The following is a 27590-nucleotide window of genomic DNA, read 5'->3' as shown; positions in this document are numbered from 1 at the left end:
CGTCTTTGAAATAACGTGGTTTACAAAAATCAGAGCTCCAGATTCTGTTTTTATTAGCTTGACATTCGCTCATGCGAGCTTTGCGAGACGGCATTCTTTTCAGGTATGATAACCATTGCCGGTACCGGCTCAACAGTAATTTTTACTCGAGATGAAGAAGTAATTAAAAAAAAAAAATTGTCAACTTACACTCAGCTCTATTCGGCCACAGCCTTACCCGAAAATAATTCGATAATAAAAACTGATCAAATACGTGGAGACAAATTCGATGCCGTTGAACTTTCGATTTCACGTACATATCATCTTGGATTTCATGACAGACGGAGACTGTATAATCAGATTCCTAGGCTAGGAAGACCCGAAGATCTAAAGTTATAAAAATTATCATTCAAACCAATGAAAATTTCAGCACTCATCGTAAAAAATTTCTTCTCATTCATACTTGCCGCTGAACGCTGTCTCGGGGACTCATAATATGAAGAGATTTTCGCAGCTCTTAGTTTTCCTCTTGATACCAAGTAAGTGCTTGAGCATACGCCGGCGGTGTTTACTCCGTTTTCTCCTAGTCGCTTGATCTCGATCTCGCTGAGGATTGAGTTTGACTTGAGCAAGAATTCCGACGAGCAGCTCATCCACGTGGTGGGCCAGGCCAGACGAAGTCTCGATGAACTTGCATCCGCAACTGTTTGCCAGCCGACGTCCAACTGCAGAGATTAAGATTCGACAGTCATTAGGGGAGCTGAATACCTTTTGCCCGAGGGGGCTGACACAAACGAGCACATCACAAGTAATTAGTAAAAGAACCGAGGATGCAGCCTCATTAAATAGAAAGAAAAAAAACAGCTGAGGTTTGCACCCTCGTTTCAAGAGCGAAGACGATGGAAAATCTCACCGACTAATGGGACCTCTCGCTTTCTTTCCAGGTCAACTTTATTCCCAACAAGGATAACGCCGTGCGATGCCATGTAGTCACTTTTCCAAAGATAGAGCAGAGTTTCCTCTGCCATTTTCAGGCTTCTTCTATCGACGACTGAGTAGACGACTACGTAAACGTCCGGGTTGTAGGTTGAGCAGAAGGACTCGACCTTCAAGCAAATAACGGTGTCCTTATATATAGCCAGTTGGAAAATTTCGGTTTCGAGAATCAGTGCTGGTGTAGGTATTACCGATTGAAATGCTTTTTATCAAACGCATCTCACGGTTAGCTGGAATTACATCAGTTGAGCTTCACAAGGTTCTCTACGTCATTCAACTTATACTAAGGTTGTGGCAGTTTTTATGCAAAATTTACGAAAACTTCAACGATATTATACAGATCGAAATTGCCTGCGCGGATCAAACCGTTTGACGGTACAGATTCCAATTAGGTGTACGAAATTATACGAAAGTACGCGTCCAATTTCCATGAGTTCATTTCTACGTTGGTATACATGATCGTCGTTCTGGGTAAAGCCGTACAAGATCTAATTTATGTCAAGATCCATATATAGGCATTCAGGAATTGAAGCTTTCGCGTATAACCTCGGCCAATTACGTTTCACCTTAATAGTTTTGAATGCCAACCGCGAATTCACCGCGGTTTATTCTGCTTGACGAAATTTGCCTTGAATGAAGCTTGAGACTAATAAGCCGAACAATGATCGTTCTACTCAAAGTCCCTGGCGTAATCTTATTTTATTTTATCTCAAGCCTTGGAACAAAATTTCTGAACAGAAGTAGATCGAATGTTTTCTCACGGATTATACTGAATTTTACACCGACGTAGATTAATTACCGAATAAGTTTTCAAGTTTCTTTTTTAAATCCTAAACGCTCTTGGTCAAGCGCCTGCGACGTAATATTCTTCGTGTCGATAGGTTACATCCTTGCATGTCCCAGCACAGTAAATATTCATTTTTACCAAGAGGCGTGATTATAGAATTTCGATAACCGTCCTCATAATAATAAGCACACAATCCTATTTATCACAGAAATTGCAAACGATATTTGCTCACGCAGAGCACACGATTTACCGCAAAGCCAATGTGACGGTCACCTTATGGGTTTTTGTATACCTTACTGACGTGTATTACACATGTATGTATTTACCGTCCGAGAATCAGGGGTATAAAAATTGTATCGGGTCTGGCAAATGACTGTAAGAGCATCCATTTTTAACTAGTAAACAGTATAATGGAAGTTAATAACCTATAATAATAAGCTATTCCACCTTCAGCTCGCCTGAATAACCTGGCGAGGGCGCCGCCATCAGAAATGGTTAACTGCTCCCACCCCAGACCAGTCGATTAGCAATTACTGATACAAATTTAATAAACGTACACACGTTTTCACACAACTCGGGAACGCGTCTGGAATATCCAGTGTAATCAACTTTCTAGGATTGAATCGTCAGCAGAAACAACACCCACTCGTTGTTCGGGGTCTAGCAAGGGTTCTAAGGAGAAATGAAAAGGGCAGAAAATAGCAGACCTCGGAGAATCGTTCCTTTCACGCCAAGTGTGTACTTTTTACTCCCCCTTTCAGAGAACGTCGATCATTTCGCGAGTAGATCGCGGAAAACGCTGCGAACGTGTCACCCTGCAAAGATCCGAGAAAATAGCCTGCAAAGCTGCCTTCACTGTTCTAACTTTTGCCTCGGATAAACACGAAGTGATGGCGACGCGAAGAAATTCAACCCAATCAAGCCTAGTTGACGAGAGATCGATCAAGTGTTGTTGCGCCAAATGCCAAATGCCATATGCCATAAGCCATAATAAGACTATCATGATTGGCACACGTAGCATTGCGCTGCTTAATCGAATGGCAATTAAACGTAATTGAAACTCCTCAGCAGATGTGTCGTCCTATCCTCGCATTCGTGTAATAATATCGTTACCGTCAATCCGTTAATCAGTCAACAGTATAGTGTACAAAGAGTGGGCAAAAGTGAGGCAAAACATTTTTCTACTAGTGGGCAAAAACCGTTTTTTTCCAGCTGTGCTATTCGATACTGTGCTTGAGTTAAGGGATGAACGTCACGTAAGATCGTCTCGAATTAATAGTAATACGTGTCGGACGTGTTGAGACTATTTCATCCGTGCCTGGATACTTCTGGTAGTTGTAACCTGGCCGCATTATGACAGGAGGAAAAATTATCCGCTTCTAACTCGGATTTGTAGTTTGGACGTTCAAGACATAAAAGTTAACAGCTTTAATGACGCTCGGTAGAATCCGTCTTTGCAATTAACAGCTGACATGAATATTTCAGTGTTTCCGCTGCTCGGTATAATACACGGACTATATACCATGGTTTTATGAGCTTTCACGATAACACCCGGGGTGGAATACTGATCAACGAGATCGACTTAATGCCTACCAGCCGGAAGAAGCTTTGCGAAGCGTAGTTTAGTTTCAGGGGATTTTATGATTTCGATTGCAAATTTATTAGTTTGCAATTCGCCATATCTATATCCATACGTCGTTTGATTCTGCATAGGCACCAAAGTCCAGATTGTCGGTTGCCTACGTGCGGGTGGAATCACTGTGATAAAATCTCCTACGATACGTATACTCGAAATGATTTGGCATAATACAGAATAATAGAATTAAGCTTTGATGCGGAGTTGTTATTTGATGATTTTTTCTAATATTTTGTTACTTCACACAAAAGGTTCACGAGTTTCCAGTACTCCAGTTGGGTATATCTGAAACTGACTCTCTTCTCAGATTCACCGTAACTTTAGCATTTACTTTTGTAAAATAAAACGTTCCAGCCAATTCGGGTCGCTACCAAGTAAGGCTTTCTTTCTGGGATAAAAATTTCTTGGATCCCTTGGAGGCAAGGCAACGAACCTGAACGAACGTGAACCAACGGTACACGGAAATTCCTGAATTCCGGAAAGGCAAAAGCTAAATTTAGTCGGGCACGGTCTGATTCGTGTACAAGCAATGGAAAACTGGAAAATAAAAAGGATGTTGTTGCTTTTTAATAAAAAAAAAAAAAAAAAAAAAACTCACGACCGGAAGTAGCGAAAAATATTACCTGTCGTTCGGTCTCACTGCCTCCACAATCAACTGTTCAATGTACCAAACCGAGCGGTAATTTGATCGGCAAGCAATCCGAGGAAACTTTTTTTTATCGCCTAAGAAATCCTTTGCAGTATTGTAATTAAATTACTGGAAAATTGGCGCTGGAGGTGTAGTTACAGTAATATGAAAAAAAGCTACGCTGACACTGAGCTTTCAAAGCGCTTCTGAAGGCTGCCCACGCCAAAATCAGGGCCGTTCTGCGACTAGACTTTTCCGCTCTCCATATTACATTCCGCGAATCTTGACTCAGCCTCAATTTTGGGGAAGCTCGTTCAGCAACTGGATCAGAATCACTACGGGTATCATAATCATGTAGATTATGGATGCTCGTGCGGAATGGGGCATTGTATGCCTAGACGTGGGTTAGGTAGCTTTTCAAAAGGTTCATCGGTCCGGCAGATTTTCACCCTTGTTAAACCGGTTTACATCTCCTGAAGACCCAGCTACCGTAGTTGAACCAATGCCTGATTTTTTCACACGAGGTCACAAATCACGACACTCTGCACGACTCGGTTTTTGACCGATTTTTCCGTTATTTCAATATATTTACAGTTCGCAATACGGAATTATATTTTACTCTTGCGCAGCGACAACTGAACACACAGAAACAAGAGTGTATTACAAGAGTGATTAGAAATACTGTATTTCGCTACAGGCGAGACAAGTTATTAAAAATTGAGGAAAACCGATGTTAGTATAAAATTAAAATATACATAATTTTATTTAAATTTTTTTCTCACTTTTCTATTACTTGTTCTGCCAACAGCTCCTATACCAAAAGCTTGCTTACTTTCATCTGGGTCTCAAAATTTTCGTTGTGTACCAAAGAATTTATGAGAAAAATACGAAAGCAATCGTTGGGGCTATCGATTCGAAAAATTGGCTGTCACGATTCTGGGAGCAGTAAAAATCAAACCCGTGGTTGAAAAATTTTCGAACTCGTTGAAAAATGTTTTTTGTACACCATAGACCATACTTAGCAGTAAAAAATCCCGCCGATGGTGAGGGTCCTACGTAGGTCGGTGAAAGGTTTTCCAAATAGATAGATTGTCGGCAAAAGCTAAGAAAATGTCGAACCTCCGTCAAATACGGCAAATCGTATTTTACAATTCTTACTTACTGAGAAATGAAATGTCTTCAAACTGCGGTAAATGACGGGACTTGTGATTGTGCCCGTGAGTCGGGTAAGAAAAATTTGTAAAATTGATGATAAAATAAAAAAAAATATCGGCTTCAGCTGAAGTAGCGTGTCATAACTTCATTACCTCTAATCAAGTGAAAACTAGCAGTAAGTACTTGAATATTTCGGGCAATTTTCCGAACTTTTATCGGACTTCCCACGAACGTAATCCTGCAGCCTCTCATTTCCCAAAATCTAAGCAGATTCAATTACCCAAGAGAAAAAAGAATTGTAAAAGACGATTTTCCCTATTCGAAGGAGGTCCAAGACCTACTCAAACTTGAAAGCAACGATAAAGTAAGTGAAATTTATTGCAGATTCGGCAACTTTTGTCCTGCTGACGTGTTTCGAGCACTTATAACCATCGCCGAGTGGACTCGTTTTCAGGAGGTCAAGCAAGCAAAGCAAAACCATACGAAACCGTCTACGATACGGACGTTTTCTCCTCGCTTGCGAGTGAAACTTTGTCAGTGCGTATCGCGTTCGCTTACGGAAAGTTTTACCCTCATCTACACGACCCCGGTAAAAGATCAGCTACGTGTCGTAGCTTTTCCGAGAGCCGGAGCTTGTACGAAGTAACAGAGGTGTATATTACCTGTCGGTAATAAATAGCGGGTCTTAACCAAGAACGGGAAGATAGATCAAGTCACGCTTGCGGAGTCTTCGTTGCAAGAGGAAGCTAAATTACATTAGCACTAGGTGGGCGAGATTCGTTCATCGTTGGTGAAAAAAAAAATGGTGAAATTATTATCGAGAGCCCATCTTCACAATATATGTACCTGTAGTAGGTATTAATTCAACATATAATATCCAATTGTTGAAAGAATTTGAGCACATGAAACACTTTGCCGGTTTTCTACCGCCGAGCTCGGTAAGAAAAGTTCATGGCTCAAATACGAGAGATAGGCTTCATAGAGTAGAAATTCGCCTAAAAAAAAGTACTAAATTGTGAATAAGAGATACGAAAAACCTGTATACATATATTCAGGAGGATTATGCAAAAGGTCAAGGGATTACGAAGTCAAGAGAAGAAAGCAAAAAGAACAGCATAGAGGAATAGAAAGTGGGGAAAGAGGGGATGCGCAGGGTGAAAAGAGCCTGATACTTACCGACATTTCCGAGGCTGGATGGTCAATGATTTCCAGCTCCGTCTCTTGACCGTCGACCATGACGGACACCGTCTTCTGGCCGTATTCCTCGTCTGAAAATATATTTCAGAATAAAAAAGTTTTCTAGTTAGCAGCGGATGATAGCAATATATGGCGGATTTCGTGGCATTAGCGTAAAGACATCAAATTCCGAGTGGGTCAGAAAATTCTACATATCGTAAAACCCATGGGCGCTATATGATACGTGTAGAAGAAGAGTGAACGCGAATTATAAATTTGAATGTAAAAAACTTCGACGTTGTTATAGCCATGATTTTTAGTAGACTAGACTTGATATTCCTCTCTTCTTTACTCATTCTATATCAGATTTCACATTCGCGTACTTTCTTTTCATTAGGTGGAAAGAATTTCGCGACAAGCATGGGGCTTGGTGAATAATTAGAAAACCCATTTCGCTGTTGAAAATAATTTTTCTTTCCCGCTGTTATGTATTGACTTGATATTCTTTAGATATGACGCAGAGTAACATCGAGACCTCGGAATGATTTCAGAATAAATTTAACAATTTTAAGCTAACAGCAGACCAACGGAAAGCCTGATCACGCGATGAAACATGGTTAAATTAAACGATAATAAATTTATAATCATGACAAAATAAAAAGAGACAGAATTACAGAAGTCATATTTTAATCAAGTGTTATACATTTTATTAGACATAACTCGCGGTCATGAGTTTAATTACCTAACAAAAAATATCCATTTCCTATTGACTAACGTAATATTAACTTGAATCTTACGATTAGGATAATTATATTAATTTATTTATACAAACCCTATTTTGTTTTTCACGTCATTAAAAGTTTTCGCTTGAAAATGTATACCTGTGCAAAAAACTTTTTAACGCCAAGCCTTTAAAGCGAACGAGAGTGTATTGTATAATACATATAATATATATACACCTACACATTATACAAAGGCGCGCGTGAATTAAAAACTTTTGCCATTGTTTATAAATCACTCTAAAAGTTATAAGCTCGTAAACATCACGAGATTGCTAACGAATCCCTCTCGGTTCTGCAAAACGTAGATCTATCATATTAGACCATCGTCGCCGTGTGCAGGAATCGGCGTCGAGCCTTCGTAAAATGGATTCCCGATGTAATCTCGCGCCCTTTGTGATTCCCACCTTTCAGAAAATCCTGACGACCCCGGAGCGGTGGTTTGACCTATCGCTGGATTCGCCAGACCATCGTCCTCACTTCCAGTCGCCGCAGACGAAGACGTGTACCCACCGTCCACAATAACCGCGTCACAAAAGGGACGGCTCATCGTAGGTACGATGATGTATGCATGCATTCTCGCCAATAATTCGGGGTGCCTTTGCCGCAAATTGGGTGGGGGTCAAAACTTGGAAGAGTCAATATTGCGAATGGCTGATAAATCGAAATTTCAAACGTGTGGAAATAAAGTAACGAAAGATGAATTGTTCGAAATCTTGATTTTTGAAAGTGTCGCTGATTAGAATGGCTACTAACCAGTGACTCAAGATTTCAAAGAAGTCATCTTTCGTTATTTTACTTTCACAAGTTTAAAATTTCGATGTATAGGCCATTCGCAATATTGATCTTTTCAAGTTTTGACCCCCACGCCGCAAATTGTTTCAGAAGTTAACAAAAAATCACGCTTCTCTTTCTCTCTGCAGCGAATGTAATGGGCGATCGAGTTTCGAGGGTTCGTTGCATTTTTCAAACTACTAGACCACGAAGGTCAAGAAGGTGCTTTTACTCGATTTATATCTACTGCGGTAAATGAAGTTTTTCCGTCGATCGCGAGGTCGCAGACAAACTAAAAACTGTGTAATTTAAGTTCGATGCACACACATGAGTGACAGAAAAGATTCTTTTTCAAAATTGCAACCTTTATCTGACTGAATGAAATAGCTAACGAAAACCAGTTGAAAAATTAAATAAAAAAACTGTACTTATTATTTCACAGAGCTGCGATTCCTTTTCGTTGTTAAAATTACAATACAGTTTTTCCTTTTCCATCTACAATGTGCGGCAATTTGGCCGAATTTAGAGATCCGTTTAATTCATGAGGTCATTAGGTATGAGTAACGTAGTGAGCCAAATGTCCAGATACAAGTAAATTTCGCGCAAAGAAACAGAGGCAAAAAATATCACTGCAGACTGTGGTGGCATCAACGTTGCTCGAGACTTGTAATAAAAAGTTGTTACATCGCTCAAAATGAATACAATGTAAATGCGTGACGGACGACCTCCAAAGGTTCAGAGTCTGCTATACATATATGTATAGTATGTATATATAGGTATATATATACATAATATAGCAGTGCAAGTTTGCCTTTACTTTTCTGAAGGGCGGCCACTTTTAAATTTTCATCTTTCGGGGTTGCAATTTGTTGTAAATCGCATACAAATTCGTTGGATTATTTCTACAGCTATGAAAGTCGCTTTCGGGTTTCAATGTTTTTGTGCAATTAGGTATTCTCGAAATTTCGAAAATTGGCGACGATAAAAATATAAGAGAAAAGCAGAAATACATAATCGTGAATTTAAAAACCCCTCGCGGTCTGCTTTCAGCCGAGTAAACTGTTGGGGGCAAATGTCAATATAAATTTCACGGGCAATTTTCTCGTTTTAAATCCCCCCAGAATGGGGCTTTAATCCGATACGATACGTCGTTAAACTTCAACCGCAGCTGCAGCAATCATAAAGCTTTTCCGAGGTGTATAACATCCTAAATATAGAGTTCGTCTGGTATCCGTGATTTGCAAATTATTGATCAACTGTAATTCGTTCATCACTGCATCCGCGAAGTCCACGATTATAGCCTTTGAGTATATCGGGACTCTGAAATTTCAGACGGCAGTCACATTCGACTATACAGTATAAGCCTGCTTTGATATTCACAAGCGTTGGGAATATTGGAAGTCTGTTTTCTGTGTAGACAAAGTGATTTACACGCGGTCCGTTCGCGTTGGGATTGGTTATCACGTCTGTCACACAGGCGAGGCATTATCATGGAAGTACATTTTCTTTTGATGGGAGGAGTTATAGAGAACGGTTTCTGAGAGAGACAGAAGATATTGGTAGAAGTAAGCCAGAGGAAAGAACATGTTTTTTTAACGAAGTATATATACCAAATGCCGTGGAGATCTCTACGGAAATATTGATCCATACATATGCGTATTCCTCAAATGCCGTCTCATGGGAAACGGATTTGCGGAAAAATATTTTTCGCAGCAAAATGTTTCACAACACCAGAAGTGAAAAAGTAGATGGCACCTTTAAAAATATTAAAATATTTCCTTCCAAAGTTACATGATAACTGAAGCAGTATAAAAGCGTGCCGAAAACTAAAATTTTCGTGACGTAGATATATCATCGTAATTTTACTTGTATCTCACGGTTTCTGCACACTTGAAGTTCATAAGAATTTTCATACTGCAGAAAAAAGATCCCCCCCCCCCCCCCCCGTGAATCAAATTCTATAAATGAAATACAGGTGTGAGATATAACGTACAAATACGTACCTATACCGCAGATGCATATATCGAAGCAAAAAGTACGTTCGTATACGAATTTCTCCGAAAGCTCTGACACGTGTCATCCGCAGTTCTAGATATTTACGAGACATCGAAGATACGCAGATAGGCATTTCCATACCTATCAGTTCAGACGTCACGTCAGCCTTGAGATCTTTTGCAAACATTACCGTCTCTACGATCTATCGTTTGACTTTATATCCACCTCCGTAAGTTCGAGAAACCGTAGGTTGTTCTTCTTAGGATATATATATATATATATATGTGTAATAACAATAATGCAGTATGTATACCTATATACAGATTTTATTTGGAACCTTTTTAACGATATATGTCTATAAACAGGTCATCCAGAAAAAAAAAGTATAGTTAAATGTCCCTTCGATAAAACCCTGAGTGAGCGGGCGCAAAGATACGGAGGAGAAAAGCAATCGAAAAAAAGCTTGCTTTGTTCTGCTGTGTCATGCATTCGCGAGGTAATCAAAGCACGTGTACAGGGCAAGTCTATTAATTCAGTAAACCGTGTCTTTTGATTCGACCGTAAATAGTTGTGTGATCATGGCGCCGCCAATATCGATTATACATATATGTTAGTTTTATATCTCTTTACACTGCGACAACGTCCGAGTCGCAAAAAGAAGTGTCCTCCAATTAGTGGTGGAGAATTTTCGCATCCTGTAGTCATTGTACACGGTTTAACAGCTTTTGCTGTAAACGTATCGATTTACTACAAGGAGATAGATTTTAATTCAACGAGGACACGGCCAATTCTGGTTTATACAAGCTGCTTAGACTTCAACGAGTACATGGAACAGCTGTCAAAGAGATAAATTGCATTCATTTTACACTGCTACGGTTAAAGCTCGTTGCAAGGTGCTATTTTTATTTATTTTTTTTATTTTGCTACTTAAACCTTTTTCCAATGATGAGACGTTTGATTGATACTTGCGCAGTCAGTTCCGAGGGTAGGAAAACACAAAACAAAAAAAACAAGACAGAAAATCAAGGATTTAAACTTCCAATGGTTTAAGTCAATCCCATGCCTTTGCCGCAATTGTATAATTTATGTATGGCAATTGCTGCGGAATGAGCGAAGGTACATATCACGGAATGGGTAGAATTAATTGATACATTACATGCGTCTGCGTAACATTCAATAGGTATAATGTATTATACATGTATAACAATATCCATTGTGAGATCGGTGAAACTCCATTGTAACGTTCACTTTGAAGACCACATTCAGACATCCCCATCACTAAAACGCGCCAACGAAGTTAATCAAAGTCTCGACGAATGGTTGTAACGTAGGAACTACGTTTGTGATTGCATAACGATCGAAGGGTGATCATTCAAGTTTGCGAAAAATGGCGTCGTAGCTATGATGAAGTATCTACTTAAAGATGATAAAACAAAAAGAACGAATACCCACTAATTTACGTATTAAGATTCTTAACAATGGCAATTACAAGAAAGAAACCAAACGTCGGACAGTGTGATCGATCGCTATTAGATAATGGAGGAAATGAAATGTATGAAGACTGTTGAATCCCGATGGCTGCAGATCTCAACCTCGATACACAGACAATTAACCGATTCCCTGTAGGTACCGAAGGCATGTTCTGGCTCCGACAGGGTGACGGTAAAGCTTGAGAAATTGTTTGCAGTGGTTGGGAATTGATTTCCTCTGTGATTCAAACTTTGAGGGACAAAGTTTGCACGGGTCTCATGTTCGATATCCCTGACACGAAACCGCGGCAGTAAATTCATAATTCCCGGTATAATATGCGCGACATAAGGGATGCCGGAAGCCACGTGATTCAAAAGCGAAAAATTATTCAAAACAACTTACCAAGCGAAGCGTCGTACGCGCAGATGTACTCGCTGGTTGTGAACTGGGCTGTTAAAGCGGTTTTTCCAACCCCAGAAGCACCCAGCATCCCAACCTTGTAGGTAGCGACGCGTCCGTTGCTGTCGTCTTCCTCGCCTTCTGTTCCCGACAGCTGCGATGCCAGGCTGCAAAAAGCAAAAGACACGATGAACACGGCGAGATACGAAGAATCAAAAAGTTGTCAAGTTTTTTTTTTTTTCGTCAATTTCATTTCTTGTGAAATTCTGCGAGAATATTCCTGTTCAGCGTTTTGAGATAAAAAATTACCAAGGGTGTATGTCTGGTTGAAATAAAAACTATAGTGATAATATTTTGTAGTCGAATTTCTTCGACACCTTTCTCATTGTCAGAGTGAAAGATTATTGACGGTTACTTTAGATTTAGTCAACTTTCCGCAAATACGTAGAATTCACTTTGAACGGACAAAAAATCGTCTGCCTTAAAAATTCTACGTAACGGAGGAAAAACATTCTCAGGAATAGGAGATTATATGATTATAATTTAATACAACGGGACATGCGATGGCAGCAATCACGTGATATTCAAACTTGAGACGAACATGGGAAGCTTGGTCAATCAAAATGAAATTCCTGTTTTGAAAATTACCACTTAAGGCGCCGCTGAACTAGCTTGCATTTTCACGTTTTGTGACGTCATAAGCACTGATAGCGCTCTAGACGTTCAACGTTGAACTCAATGGCATGATTTGATTGGTCGGATCTAACGGAATAAGTCATTATAATCATTATTCGGAATAAACACTATCGGCAATCTACGTTAGCAATGCCTGAGATAGAGACGTACACTTTTATTCAAGCTACGATTTAAAAATTTCCTAGTAAGATGCGTGCCCCAGTTTTCGCAGGATTCGACGAATAAATGTCCACGCTTCTGACGTCACGAAATATGTATATGATATACGTCAGATCAGCGGGGCCTCAAACACTTTTAATGTATGGAAATTATACGCAAATTAAATTGGAAAAATAATGGGGGTTTTCGGGGAAAAAGATTGAGTATTTGTACAAAATTTTCAGCGTATAATACTTACAATTTCGGAGTTTGATCGTAAAAAGTTAAGATCGTCGGTTCTGCAGGCGAGACGGCATTTCCTTAATTAAACGTCACTATATTTCTCCCGCTCTGACAGTTTCAGCGAATCAATGTTATCCGAGCGAAGGCTGATGCGAGCATAATAATTACACGGAAACCTTTGGCGTCTGTATAGACAATATTAAGACGGGAACTTTTTCCGAACAATATTGTAATAAGTAAGTTGAAAGCAAAAGGCCTGATACCCTGGAGCTATCAGATGTTAATACTCTGTTATATACACTTGCAATTTAATGCAAAATCAAATGGAAATGCCCAGAAGGAGCTTGTCAAGCGAATCGAATTCAACGTAAATCTTTTGTTTGTGTAGAAGCGCGTGCAGGAATTAATCAGCGCCCAATTCGATGTAGGAGTTACGCAACGCGTGGTCGAAACGCAAGATTACTTTCGAGAGGCTGAAGGTACCTAACAGGAATTAGGAAAAAAGTTTCTTTTCAATCTTATCGCTTAGTTCAGCTGCGATTGTATTTTCGGGTTCTATTGACTTAAAGAAAAATCACAATATGCTAAGTTGTAGCTAAATTAAGTTTTACCAAATGACGTAAGCACAGGGAATAATGAAACAGATCAGATATTCATATATAACAATTATACAACCATTTTGTCCCTCGGATTTTCAAATGCAAGTGTTTCGTAATAAGATTTGATTGTCGGCTCGGAGGGTGAATATTAATGTCACGTTACGCATGAGCCATTGCTCGCGATACTTACTCAAAGGTAGGAAAGCAGAAAAACAGTGTTCGACAATCAGTGACGCTCAAAAGTACAAGTACGCAAAGAAGCACAGAAATTAAATTGTAAGTTGAAGCACGTTGTAATTATTTGTCAGCAAATCACTTCGCACGAGTGAGAAATTTATATTTTTTGACGTTCGTCAATTGAGAAAATTGTTCGATCGCCAAATATAAATTTGGAGTTTGCAATGTCGGAAAATATCAATCAGCTAGAGTTATTCGGCATTAGTGACGGCTTGATAAATGGGCTCTCGTGTGGCTGACGTATTTGGATAACTCGGGAAAAAATTGGATAATTTTTCTTCTTCAAAGCATACATTGTACGCACGTGGATTATTTCCTAATTCATGTATCAAAGAAGTTAAGAATTATGAATGCTGATCACTGATCGAAATTCCACGTACCGAATGTCAATCGGTTCCGCATTTACCGAGAATTCTTTCAGGCTAAAGAAACGGCTAAAACGCTTTCAAGTTGATTAGAATATCTTGTGTAAGCCGAGCTACCGTTCTGCTTTAAACATCTCGGCTGACAGTCACTGCAAGCAATGTGGTTATCTGTCCGCGTTAAATTTAGAATGAAAAGGGAACGTGAATTATTATTCGACGCCCCTCTTCTCGGCTAATTTCCACCGAATTAGGGCCTCGCCTTTTTGGTGGGTAAAACGGCTAAAAATATTCTCAATTAACCCGGGCTCGGTTCACATCGGGCCTACGATTTCACCCAACAAGCCCCGAATCTGACCCACGAAATTTATACCGGCTACCGATAAAGTTCGATAAAACTATCAGTTTCCAGCGAGACTCAGGTGGGAATTGCGGCATCTTTTCACCCTGATAACATAGGATGTAAGACTAATCCCCCAAAGGGAGCACGCGTTGAATCGCTTTGATCATCCTTGATTCCACCATTTTTGGCAGGATTTTGGCGAAAAAGAATATCGGCATTCCTGTGTAGCCACACGAAAGCGAAGGACGCTAAAGTAGGGATTAGCGGGAATGCCGGGGATATAAAGTGAAATTAACATGAAAGCCAGAGTAGCCGACGCGACGAATGTGGGAGTAACTAGTAACGCTTCGATTCTGTTTAATATACTCTTTGATTAATAATGGCTGAAATATTTTTTAAATCAACTTGATAATTTTGAGTCAAATATTCAGCGGCACGATTTCACGGGCAAATTAAATTGAACCGTCATTCTATGATCTTGCATTTGATTTCGAGCTCTACCACCCTCCCTATTTGCATGATAAATGACCAGCCCGAAAAATCTATGAAGTCGATAAATTATTCACGAGCTTTGAGTGCAGGCTATATCAGTTCCCTTATGCCTGTCGCTGCGAATTATTGTTGTGGTTCTCTCCGTTCTTCCTTTCAATCACGTATCGACTGTAATCCCTTGGCCTGTAATGTAATCAGTTCTTCCGGCAGCATTGCCGTAAATGTTGATATATGAACCGGTCTGGTATTATAGAAACGGATTTTTTATCAGCAATACTAATTTGTTGTTGTTTAATATCCATGCAAACCATAACGCTGCTCTAAGATAATATGCGGTATTCGTCATCGACGTTGATTACGAACGTCATGAATAATTTCATGAGTTTTTTTTTATGTTGTCGTTCTAACCACGTAATATACTTCTTGTTAAAAATTGTAATTACCTTTTTTGGGTAATCTACTTTGAGTGAAAATGTATCTTGGCTAAAACGAGTGAGACACGCACATTATAGCTGAAGGTCGTTGGTAATTTTGAATAGAAAGTTAAACCGCGAGATGTTGCCTTTAAGGATATTTATTTAGCCGCAATGTCCCTAAGCACTCACTTCGTTTTCATCTCTATACCGTATAAAATGAGTTTACGAGAGAACGCGCGGCTCCCTTTGTCTTCTTATCCGTCTCCGGAGAATGAATTTATACTACTGAGAAAATGTTGAAAATATTTCCAAGCTTTGCCGCCGCCTATAAGGACAATTTTACCCAGTTTCATCGTCAATTTTATGTCTATCCTATTTATTGTTCAACAATTAAATTTGTACTTGAGAAATAAACGAGAGTAAACTATTTACGCGAGTTACAATTAGTTGAATGACATCTGACGATTGGTAACAATGTACCTGTATACATTCTTTTGAGTCTTGTATTTGCAATAATTTTTTTTTCTCGGCACCTGCGTATCACACTTTGAATCGCAATTTCGTCTCGTTTGAAATATGCATATGACTTTATCGAAGAGTATTGGAACAAGGCGCAATATACGTACGTAGAATATTATACACATGTTTCTTATTATCATTCACCACCATTCAGCGTGTGCAAATAAAGTCTACATAATATATGTATAACGTAAACGCGTTCGTTCTAAGGGAATTTAAAAATCTTCGACTAGCTTGGCGAATCATAAAAGTGTGAGGTAAAACGATTTTCCAGCGCCGACTTTCATCCTGCAAATAATGTCTTACCTCAGGTGTCTGGCGTCGCGAGAACTGCTGCAACTTGTCCCCGAAGATGTTACGCTGTTGATACTTTTACTCCGTCGACTTCTCAGCGAATCGCCCAAGTTGAAAACGCCGTTCGCAGTTATAGAGAATGAGCGAAGTCTGTAGTATTCGACCCCGTCCTCACCCTCGGCTTCTTCGGTGCCGTTTATCCCGCTACGTTTCATCTCTGCGAGCATTGGCTGAAAGAAAAGGAAATTGTGATGAGAAATACTTGAGAGAGAGGGAGGGAGAGAGAATCATAGGTATAGCCGTATGGTCTGCGGGTCAAAGGTATCTTTGAGGAGCACAAAAGTTTTCAATTATTCATAGAGATATTGTGATTGCTGGGAGTGACGTGAGGGGACTCGGACATAATGTGTCCCAGATTTCTGCGGGCGTAAGGTTTCAAACTCAATTCCAAGCTGAACCGATACAGGTATGTATGTGTATAAAAAAATGTATGTATAGGTGCAGAGGGGATTGAATATCATTAAATCCAGACGATTTAAATTATCGGTAATAAGTCTGCCACATCTTATATCTCACGCTTCGCGTTTTAATCCGCATTTTACGCCCGATATTCAATGAATCGATTTATCGTCTGCCAAAGACCGATTCCAACCGGGACCCACTTTTATACGAGCAGCAATAAAAATCTCAAGACGTCAACCCGGCGTCTTCGCAGCAATTTGAATTTTGCGGTGAAGTATGTGTGGCGACAAATTCGACTCCCAGCCATGAATGATAACGTGATTGAACGACTGATACCCAAGCGATTTTATTTTCTTTTTTTTTTCTATTCAATTCATTTTCCAGGCCAGTTATGCAGAATAAAATAAATTCTCGAAGGTGACTCAATAGGATTCGGAAAATGAAACAATCGAGTAGGTTCTCTATAACTAGCACAAGATTTATAAATTATCAGCTCCTTAAAAAAAATGTCGAAATACATTCACAAATTTTTATAAAATATTTTTCCCCTCAGAGCAGACTATAAATTCTATACACTTCTTGCACTTCACCTTCTCCCTTGTATTGTGTAGTGTAACCTTGCGACGCAGCCAACGGAATGAAAAGGATCGACCTAGGTTCGACGCAGGCGAACCGTGATTTTTCTTGGTTGCGTAACCGCACCGACACCCGAGGCTTTAAAGCCATATATTATAACAACGACTCAGCATTAGCGTAACCTGATATTTATCTGGTAACGGTACATAATGATTGCCGGGTCACAAAAAGGGATATGATACCTACGACGAAACGAGCACGAATCAGTGTCATCGCAGAACGCCAAGAGTTGATAAGATAGTTAGTGAGGCTTGACGCGACGAAATAGCTCCAACTACGAAAATTGAGTTAGTCAGACATGCGGTCCGAAAAAATCAGAAAAAATCACTTCTGCAGATGTCTGATTAAGCATAGATAAGAGATAGGTATCACTTATACTCTCTGCTACAATAGATCCATCGTTTAAAAAAAGTTTGTATCCATTATCGATAATGATAAACAGCTGTAAGCGAGTATCGGGATTCGCGTGAAAATGAAAAAAATACTGTGCACGTAGGTGAGCATAACAGCGCGACAGATGGTTACTTAAGCTCTGAAAATGGCAGACACTTTAGGGTTGCATGTCCATCAGTCGAATTATAAATAATGGATAAGAAAAAATAACGTCGAGTTTACAAAAATATCAATTACGTGGATATTGATACTTCATGGTACCTTTTCAGCAGGTACCGAAGTGTGTAATTTAAGGGTCGAGCTTTGCATTCTGGTGTACAGATACATTGTACTATATGGTTCGTCCCACGCTAAAACGATGTGCTTCTCAATACTAAATAAATAGGAATAATAAAAAGTTGGATGAAAACACTATTTTATAATTATTATAAATCCGAGGCTCTGGGCGTGGAAAATTTTCTGCCACCTGCAGATCGTGGCGCTTCCTGATATGTCAATGGCGCTCAGAGTTTCGACAGGTTTCCGATTAGTATTTTACATATGTATATATTCGAGACATGGAACACAAAATCATGGTTTTAACATAAGTTTCTCGGGCCTGCAGGGAACCGCCCTCGAACTTCGTCCGCGCGAGGTAAGGTGAAAGAGGCTTGCGCCACGTACCTATGGATTAGGGTCAACAGCACCCATCCAACCTCATCCATTCCACCACATTTTGCCTGCCTCTCAGCGTTCCAATTTGCTGAGGGCGCGAGGCCTAAACTGATTCGTCGACTACTTTTGCCGATTACGTTCGCGGGTCGAAGGCACGCCACAACCGCCTTCGTTCTCTCCCCGACCACAATGGAATCATCCTCCTTTTACGATTATTTTATTTCACTTTTTGTACCTTTCACTTGCTTCCTTTCTTCCTGATTTTCAGTCATAAGCTCGTTTTTCCACAATGACGCAAATCCAGTAAGGTTTTTCTTTTACTGTCCCCAAGCCGCTGTCTAAAGACTGGCAATTTCGAAAACATGCTGAAATATTTTCATCAAACTTTTGCCCCCTCGTGTATATTTTCTCTCGTTCTGCATAACGATCGTCGGCTGGTGGTTGAAGAGTGGCCCATAAAAACGTCAAAGTAATGCAAATTCCGTCCGGAGTTCAGTTGTTCCCGTCATTTAAATTCCAGACGAATATATGGCGAATGACACTGACCGAGCGGTCGCGCTTTACATGGAGGACAAACGTCGCCGTCCAAAATTGAACGAAACGAAAAACAGTGAGGGAAAAAAAGAAACAACCCGTGACTTACTTCACGATGATCGAAGAAATTTAAAATTGAAAAATCAGTATAAGCAAAAAACTGAAATAGTCGGAAAATAAACATGCGATAACTATGTCGCAGGTTAAAAAGTTTCTACTGCGTACGTAACCTTCGGCGAAAAAAAAGTTGAAAACAGCATGTCAAATGAGAATTACCATTTCACATTGATGTGAAATTTTCTGGTTAATTGAAGAAAACGAGAAATAAGAGAATAGGATTGAATATCGCAAGTCTCACCACCTTTTGAATACGGCAAGAATGGGTGACGTTCCCGCGTACAGCGAACTCGGAAAAGAGGCCAGAAGTATTCTCAGGTCGGGCTACCACTACGGCAAAGGCCTGATCAAGCTCGCCCTCAAAACGAAAACGGAAAAGGCCTTCGAAGTGGGCAGCGACTTCACAATGAATTTTGACGCGACTAAGGTAATTGACCGCTTGAGAAATTGGTTGAAACGTGTAAGTTTTGCTGTGCAAGTTTATCCTGCAGAACAAGCCAGAGCGTAATAAGAAATTTTTTGACATCGATATTTGTGTTCTTATTATTATAAGAATTAGTTTCTAATAAGTAATAAATTTTTCTAATTTCTTCAAAGACCTGCAAAACTGCAAAGTTCAACGTGGATGATAATGGCTTCTTCATAACTACGTAGAGAATACCTATACGTGCTTTACATGTTTTAACTCTCTTGATCCTAGCCTCTTTGCTGCGTTCTTATTCTGCACCTTGTGATAAAAATGTTTTCCAAAGCCTGTCAAGTGTATGTGCTGCTATGCTTAACGTTTTCCGCCGCGAAAAATCCTCCTAGAGGATTACGAGGATCTGTATATGTACCGATATAGCTGACCCGCGATAGTCAGCGATAAAATTTCGCGACATAAATCGGCTTGCCGTCTGTGTCCATTTGCGTCTCATATTATCCTGGATTATGTATTTTTATTTTATTACTTTTGTACAATATTGTCATACGAAGAACCACTAGTTTGATAAAAAAAAGAATGGATCTTGTCTTCGACAGTTATGCGCATGCAAAAAAATTATACAAATTTATATTTATTAAATCACGCGTTATTTTTTCAAATCCGCGAGTTCATCATTAACAAGATCATGATTAAACAAACCTGGCAGGTTGCAGAGGAAGAACGCGGCCGTGTCAATCGATCGCGTTTAAGCTAGACTTCGTTATCGTCGAGCTGAGGTTAAAGCTCCGGGTAGAGTCTCGGCGGTGTTTCATGGGAGATGTGAAAGTGAAAGCGCAGCTTCCCGACTCGGAAATAGAAACCGCTCAATCATTAATCCTCGATGATGCAAAGCTGCAATTGTACTGACAATGAGCAACATAAGCCTACAGCACTAGTCGGGGTCTTTTCATTCCGAATTTCGAGGCTGCATCTGCAGAAATTCTCGGACGAAGCGTAACGCTTCCTTTTCATTGTGTCTGCAGTCCTCAGGCAGCATGGAATCCCGGTTCAAGACGAAGGATTACGGATCGTTCACACAGAGGTGGGCGACCGACGGTAGTCTGACAACGCAATACGACATCGCCGACAAGCCGTCACCTGGATTCGATTCGAATGCCGCATTTCTTTATAAGCCTGCGGATTCCGAGAAGAGCATGAAACTCGGTTTCAGATACAGAAATGACACTTTCAACACCGGCGCAACGCTCAGTGAGTATTCTTTTCGCGAATTGAGAGCTTGTCAGGCGAGAAGAACGAGCCATAAGACAATGCAGATTTTCGTCGCAGTACTTAATTAAAACCTTTACGAAAATTTTCGTGTATTCTTAATTCACGGGGAAGGAATTAGCATAAAGGCAAAGCTCGCTCGGTATATACAGAAACGAATTTTTATCCAGTTGGGAAGATACTGTCTAAGGATCGCTGTAAGCGAACATAGATGTCAAAATAATTTCGAACAATTTTGTGCAACGAACCAATCCAAAAAAAGAATAACGAATGATTTCCAAAGTGTATGAAAGTTTGCCTTTCCTAAATTTTAATTCTTTAATTCCAGGCAACGCGTTTAACTCCAACGTTCAAGTCGTGGGCTCATTGGTCACGAAAATCAAAGGAATTTTAATCGGTGCCGAAGGCGCGTACGACACGGCATCTGGTGAAATGACAAAGGCAAATTTGGGCCTCGCCTTCAACGTCGAGGACGTTGGGATTCACCTGTCGTGCAACGACGTGCCTTACGAGTACGGCGGCTCAATTTCGTACAAAGGTGTGCTTTTAGAATTTTCACAGTGAACACGATTAATTCGCGAGTCAGACGAAATTCGTAGCAGAGCTCTGCTGTGAAAATAACTTATCGTTTCGATCGCTTACAATCAGTAAACTCTCAGTGGGACGCGGCGTTGAACGGAATATACGCAATGAACGGTGAGAACCAACTGTGGACCATCGGAGCCGGTGCCCGATACAAATTCGACGCTGACTCCGCGATACGATTCAAGTTCAACAAAGATCTCCAGCTGGGAACAAGTCTTCAGCAAAAAATACGCGACGGTATTAAAGTGACTCTTTCGATGAATATCGACTGCTCGAATGTCACCAAAGGCGAGCACAAAGTAGGACTGGCCTTGGAGTTGGAGGCCTGAATTATGTATGTGTGTACAATGTAATAAAGTATAAAGTGATGATGATGGAAGATCGAAGAAATAACTAAGAATAACGCGTCTTCGTTTCCGCGTTACAAAGGAAGCTGCAAAGTACCAAGCGTTGCTCATTTTCTCGCTTGATAAAGCACTCGGCCGAGGAAATGATCTAATTGTCCGAAAACTTTCGGGAAACTTTTGCATACTCCGATGACAAAGGTGGATCGTTTGCGCACTTTCTTGGAAATTATCGTATGAAACCATGTCTCATCGACTTCGATAGTTAAAAACCATTTTAGTTGATGGCGAATTAGGTTAGCATCACACAACAGGCTATCAGTAGCAGAGGAAGCAAACTCTCAACAACAGCTACTTTCTCAAGCATTTGTTAGATGAATTTGAATAAAGGGATATAGTTCAGAATTCCAAACTGTTTGTAAGAATTTTAAAGTTCATTTAGCCCCCCCCCCCCTCCCTGTCCTCCCTCCACAAACTGTAATATTTAATTACATAAGATTGGATCGAAAGAACTGCTACATGTTCGCAAATTGAATAGAAAGACAATTGCTCACATGTTTCGTTTAGCCCGGAATTCGGATTATCAGGAAGAAGGCGCGAGAATCGTTACACCCACTACGAAAGCCTTGATAAATTGCGGTCTAGACCTCTTTTATATTAATTGAAAAGCAATCAACGCGGTCCGAGCCAGAAAGTATAGGACCGCCTAATTTTCCCCAGCCATTTTCCCGCGAAGTCGTGCTAAATTTATCTCCCGTGGGCATCTATCAAGTTGGTGAAAATCGTTTGAAAAACTTTTATCGCCGATTTCTACTCACTCTGTGACGTGGTACTGCTGGCATGCTGCTCGTCCTGCAACGGTATTGTCGCTGCGATGGTCCACGACACGCAGACGCAGGACCAGCAGGACTTGTTGGACTTGGTCCTCCGGGACTTGCTCCAGGACTCAGATGAGACGTCGACGAAAGTCCGCCGGGACTAATCGCCGCAGTTCTGGTTGGGCTTCTAGGCGACGGAGATAAGTGTCCCCACGGACCAGCTTCTGCCTGGAGAAACCTGAAAATAAGAGTATTCGTCATTCCGTTGGAACTGCTTTATTTGGAACCTCGTGCAGCTCCATTAAGGAGTGATTTATAGGCAATCAATTCTCTTCCACACATTAGGATGACTACCTCTTTTCAGCGGTTCCATCAATTATTGGATATACTCTTACAGTTTTCAAGCTTCAATACAACGCTGAACGTCCGCAGAGTCGACTTTCATAGCCAATGTTTGGCTAGAGATACGGCACTTGCGAATACTCTGCGACATTTCTGTGTTTGCACTCTTTGGGGTTACCGATTTCCGACGTGGTCAATTATTTAAGTGTTGGAAGGCACTTGTGGACCACGGACATCGGTTCGTTCGAGAAATTATCATCGAATCCGCTCGAATTCGTGTCATAAAACTGCGATACGAACGTTTGCTTTGAAATGAACATCGCTTTACCGAATCGTATCACGTACATACATATAATCAATAGTCGACAACATTGGTTGAAACCATGACTTTCCTGGCTACTCAAATCCACTCGGTAATCAATATTCGTGACATGAGCGGAATATCAATGCATAGAGACACGTACAACACAGGATTTCGTATATCTAGCCATCGAGGCATAGTCGGATTATGGAAATAAGTTGGCTGATGATCAGTCCGTGGATGCGAATAAGTTTAGAAAACGAGTTAGCTCACTCTAGTCCAAAGGGATGGTAGTTAGTGAATACGATGAAAGGTCATCAAGACTTTCAGTGTCCGAGACAGCGAGCTTTGAAAAAATTTTCACAGTCACGACACAAGCAAAGAACAACAGAGAAAATGAACTTTCATGTTCTGTAATTTTTTCATCCTGTCTTTTAACTACTCGGTAAGTATTAGATCACATAGACAGTTCATTTCAACAATAATTAATTTTCGTAGTCTGACTTTGCTACACTAAAGCAGTTATTTGAGTACTTTATCGTTACGCTGTGCAACATTTGGGATGACCTTCATAAACTTCTGTACGTCTTAATTTGACTTTGACGAATTCTTTCAATTGCACAATTCGTAACTAAAATCCAACATTGTCCAAGTTTTGGAGCGCGGTTTAATACTCTGCATACCACTGAAAATTATTGTTTACCCGGATCAAATCTCTTCTGTACAACTTATGGGCATAACCCATAGGGTGTACGTAATGAATGTTGCCACAACACCACGAAACAATTACCCTAAACTGATACCGAGGTGAGCAAAACCGGTACACATACTCCGCCCCGTATAATCCAACTCCTTTAACTGCGTTTGAATGTAACCCATAATCCCGAACAATAGTAAAATCCCACTGGGATTTTCCGAATCGAGAAAGAGTATCGCGTACAACCACGAAACAGTATTTGTCGGTACTTGACCCGGCGTATCACTCAATATGAAATTTCTCGCTAATTAAAGAGAAGAACAAGGGGATGCTTACCTGTGCAGGTCTGGCGTAGGTCTGGCGACGGCGATGCTGGAACTTCGCCTCCTGGAGGGATTCGGTGACTTGGGCCCGTCTACGGAGGAGCTCTGACCCTGGCCCGCGGTAAAAGAGGCGTGATGAGCTCGTACCTCGATCTCGCTGCTACGCCGTTGGAAAGCTCGTTTGCTCCAGCGGCGTGTGCGGAAATCGGGGTTAATCGGCTCTGTTTTCCTAGAATCACAGACAAGAAAGGAGGTTAGCAAAGCAGTGCAAAGTGCAGGTACGACCGAGGGAAATGTGGTGGGCGGAAGCGGGTTATTAACTCGGAATATTATAGTAGACAGACATGCCTGCCTTCCGGTAAACAGGCGAGTTCTGTGAAGAGGGGGGGGGGGGAGGGGGGAGGGTGACGTTGGCCAGAACTTAAAACACGCCGTTGTACGGTACTGCAAAAAGCCACAAAAGTTTTCAGTCCTTTTACCGAGGCCATTGTCACGAGCGTCGCGCCGGAAGTTCAAACCTTGTATCTCGTCTCAAGAGCTACTGTGCACAGCCTTGCATGAGACACTGCAGAAAAGTCGAGCTCAAACTAACGCTGGAAATGCTTTTGCGTGTCATCGTTGCATTCGCGTCATACTTTCGTTGGCGTATCCTGCATGCTCAGTCGGCAAATATTCATCGAGTTCAGGATCAACTGCGACCCGCCTTGCACGTAACCGCTATCAGTATAAACGCATCATCTGGCCTCACAGTACTTACAATAAGCTACTAAATATATTACGACTCGATCGATTCCCATTGCGTCTCGGGGGAAATACATTTTCGACGAACGGACAACGTGAATCGGTAGAAAATTTGTCCGATCTAAATTTGTTTGTAGGTACGAGGAGTTAAGAGGGGTCCATATTTTGCTTGGTAAATTTAAGGCTCCCCGAGCTTTTGTTGGCAGTGAAATTACGCGACTAACCCAGCTGTGCTGTCGCATTGAAAATTAGAAATATCGCTCGATAAGCAACGGGTACTTGATACGGTCGTACAAACGAGAAGACATGGTTCATTACACTTAAATGTATCTTGTCAAGGTTCAACAGTTTCTACGGTAAAATTTTTATTTGTGTATTATTCAGTGGTGCAGATGTTTGGATAGGAAGACTAATTCTCATTTGCATCAGCTATAGTAATTATATGATCACGAATCAATTTGGTAACTATTAATTTTGAATAATCACATCGCAGCTTTTGAGCCTGAGGAAAATGACACAGTCTGGTCAAACACTACTTCCACATGTTTCGGCGTCTGGTTCATGAAAGCAAATCTATAAGAGTACAAAAGCAAGCGAAGAAAAAATATTGAGAAATTTTCCATCCAGTGACTTTATATTCATTCAGCATTCGCAATCAACCTGACGAATCAAACGAGTTCAAAGAGTGTGCTTTAGCTAAGGATTTGAATAACAATGCGTAATCTCGGTGTTTGTCATCGTAAAGCAATGATAAAGAAATTCTGGGAAACTTGGTGCGAGGCAGAGGTTCCGACGCGTGGGCTTGTATCCTTTACTCGATTTCACATATTCTGTATTTTTACAATTTGCTTCCCACAGCGAAAAATGTTCGCAACTTATTCTCCGTCCCTTTAATATTCGGCAGCATTGCCCCAGGTGCTCATAAATTGATTTTCTCAGTGTTGTTTGTCGAGGTGTGGGAGTTTCGTACGAATGCCCGGCGGTAACTGGTCCCTCAAAGGTAAGCAGCCTTGTTCCCAGCTATTTAACAAGATACGTATATATTTATACATGCATATCTTAGCGACATTTCTCTCTGTTTATGCCGCAACAATAGTTTTTCTCGCGATAAATTCTACCTCAAAGCTACGATTCACGGACTATTTTCTTGGAGCTCCGGAGACGTTCATTGGGAACTCGCTTTTGTGAAGAGAAACACACAGCGATTGAAGCAAAGTAAGCAAAAAAAGAAAAGACAGAAATACATCGAGGTCTAAATGCTAGAAATACAATCGAGCCATACTCGCAGGTTCTGATAAGGTTACACCAGCTATAATTTTAGCTTTACACATGTTTAACTCGTTTTTCTTTCGAAGAAATAATGTTTATCTATTACGATGGATGAAAACAATCTTCTGTTCAACGTCGATTCGCAATGCCTTCGAAAATGCAGTTGTTTCTTGAAATTAAATAAAAAATACATTCTCCAAAACCGCAGTCCATAGCATCAGTCTTTTAAACGCCTGTTATTGTCAGAAATAATGAAGATAAACTCGGACAAGCGACAGCAATTGGCATCTTTGAATTCAGATTATATTGAACGTTGAATATTGAAATTTAGATTTTGAAAAGTATTGCGACTGAATTCAGAAAAAATATGTCTAAAACTCGTAAAAAGAAATAAAAAAACTCAGCAGTCCGATTATCGCGAGCGTGATAAATTTCTACTTCCCTTTGCAAATCCATCCCCATCTTGCGATACGGTTTATCGTTTTGAGAATTCAATGGAATACGCGTCTCCAGTGCGTGATGTAAACGCGCAGTTGTTGACGATAAGAATATACATAGCTCAGGCGATAGCTGGTGCGAGATAACTTGGGTTTGCATAAAATTGTTGCGTTTTTTCTTTGACCTTACCTTTAATCAGGCACCAGTCAACAAGCCCATGATTTTCTACCTGAGCGATTAGTTTTAAAACAGGGTCACCATATAGTATCGTCAACCTGCATGCGCGGTAATGAGATCGGTTGTCACGGATAAAAATCTGTATAAAGTAGATTACAAAAGTTTCTACAGCTAGAATAATTGACCCAAAATGATACTGCAGTACAACAACAGTATATAGAATATTCATTTGCAGCCTTATTTGCTGAATATAATTTTTTTTTTCTCTTCGTCGTTACTTTTTTCACCGGCAAAGTAGGGATATACGTATACTTATACAGATACATACCATACATACCGTATTATACATAACACTTTACTCAGGAGGAAAGAAAAACACAAGAGCATTAGCTAATAACTATCCTTCGATAAAGAATAAGGAAAACAGGCATACGGTGGCCGTGCATATGAAAAGACGAGCAGAATATTATCACGCGAAGGCAAACACGTCGAAGGAGGTCTTAAGGGTGAAAGTAAGATTCCGCGATAACGAGACGATGAGAAACTCGATCGCAACGCACTTTGTAAGCATAGGCAAAAGCAAAGACGCACCTGGGGATGAGTTTGTCTTCGAGCAAGCTCGGCATGTCGTCCGCGTCCTCCGTCAGAGCGGTGAAAAAGTCTTGAAATTTGTCTGGAAAGCTGCTCGGCGGGCAGGCAGTTATTGGAGAAATAACGCCACCGGGTGATCTGCGGGTCTCCGGGACGCCGGCCTGATGGTACATGGGTAACGCCGAGGTTGCCATAAGCAGCGACGAGGTCCTCTAGTTCCGAGGCCAATGGTCTGCCCATGAATATTTCCCCCCAATTTCCCGAACTTCCGGCGTCAATGCCGAGGCCAAATGGTCTCCTGGCTTTTTTACAGACTCACATCAAAGCGTCGCAGCATTTCAATAACCGCCCCAAAAACTCGGTAA

At 40.7% G+C, this 27590-nt stretch overlaps 1 protein-coding gene across 1 annotated transcript; it reads right to left on the bottom strand.

Moving 5' to 3' along the window:
* Positions 1–324: 324 nt before the first annotated feature.
* LOC124416396 (GTP-binding protein REM 2-like) lies at positions 325–27590 on the bottom strand. Its single transcript, XM_046897414.1, has 8 exons — positions 27226–27590; positions 24023–24238; positions 22347–22584; positions 16126–16343; positions 11778–11941; positions 6358–6449; positions 893–1085; positions 325–704 (listed from the first exon to the last, which is right to left on the bottom strand). Exons 1-8 carry the CDS (start codon positions 27417–27419, stop codon positions 469–471), a joined length of 1551 nt encoding a protein of 516 aa, XP_046753370.1. The 5' UTR covers positions 27420–27590; the 3' UTR covers positions 325–468.

The sequence above is a fragment of the Diprion similis genome, chromosome 2 (genome assembly GCF_021155765.1).
Source record: "Diprion similis isolate iyDipSimi1 chromosome 2, iyDipSimi1.1, whole genome shotgun sequence".
Classification (NCBI taxonomy): domain Eukaryota; kingdom Metazoa; phylum Arthropoda; class Insecta; order Hymenoptera; family Diprionidae; genus Diprion; species Diprion similis.
The sequence above is the reverse complement of the archived record's forward strand: the minus strand, read 5'-3'. Positions and strand labels throughout refer to the sequence as shown.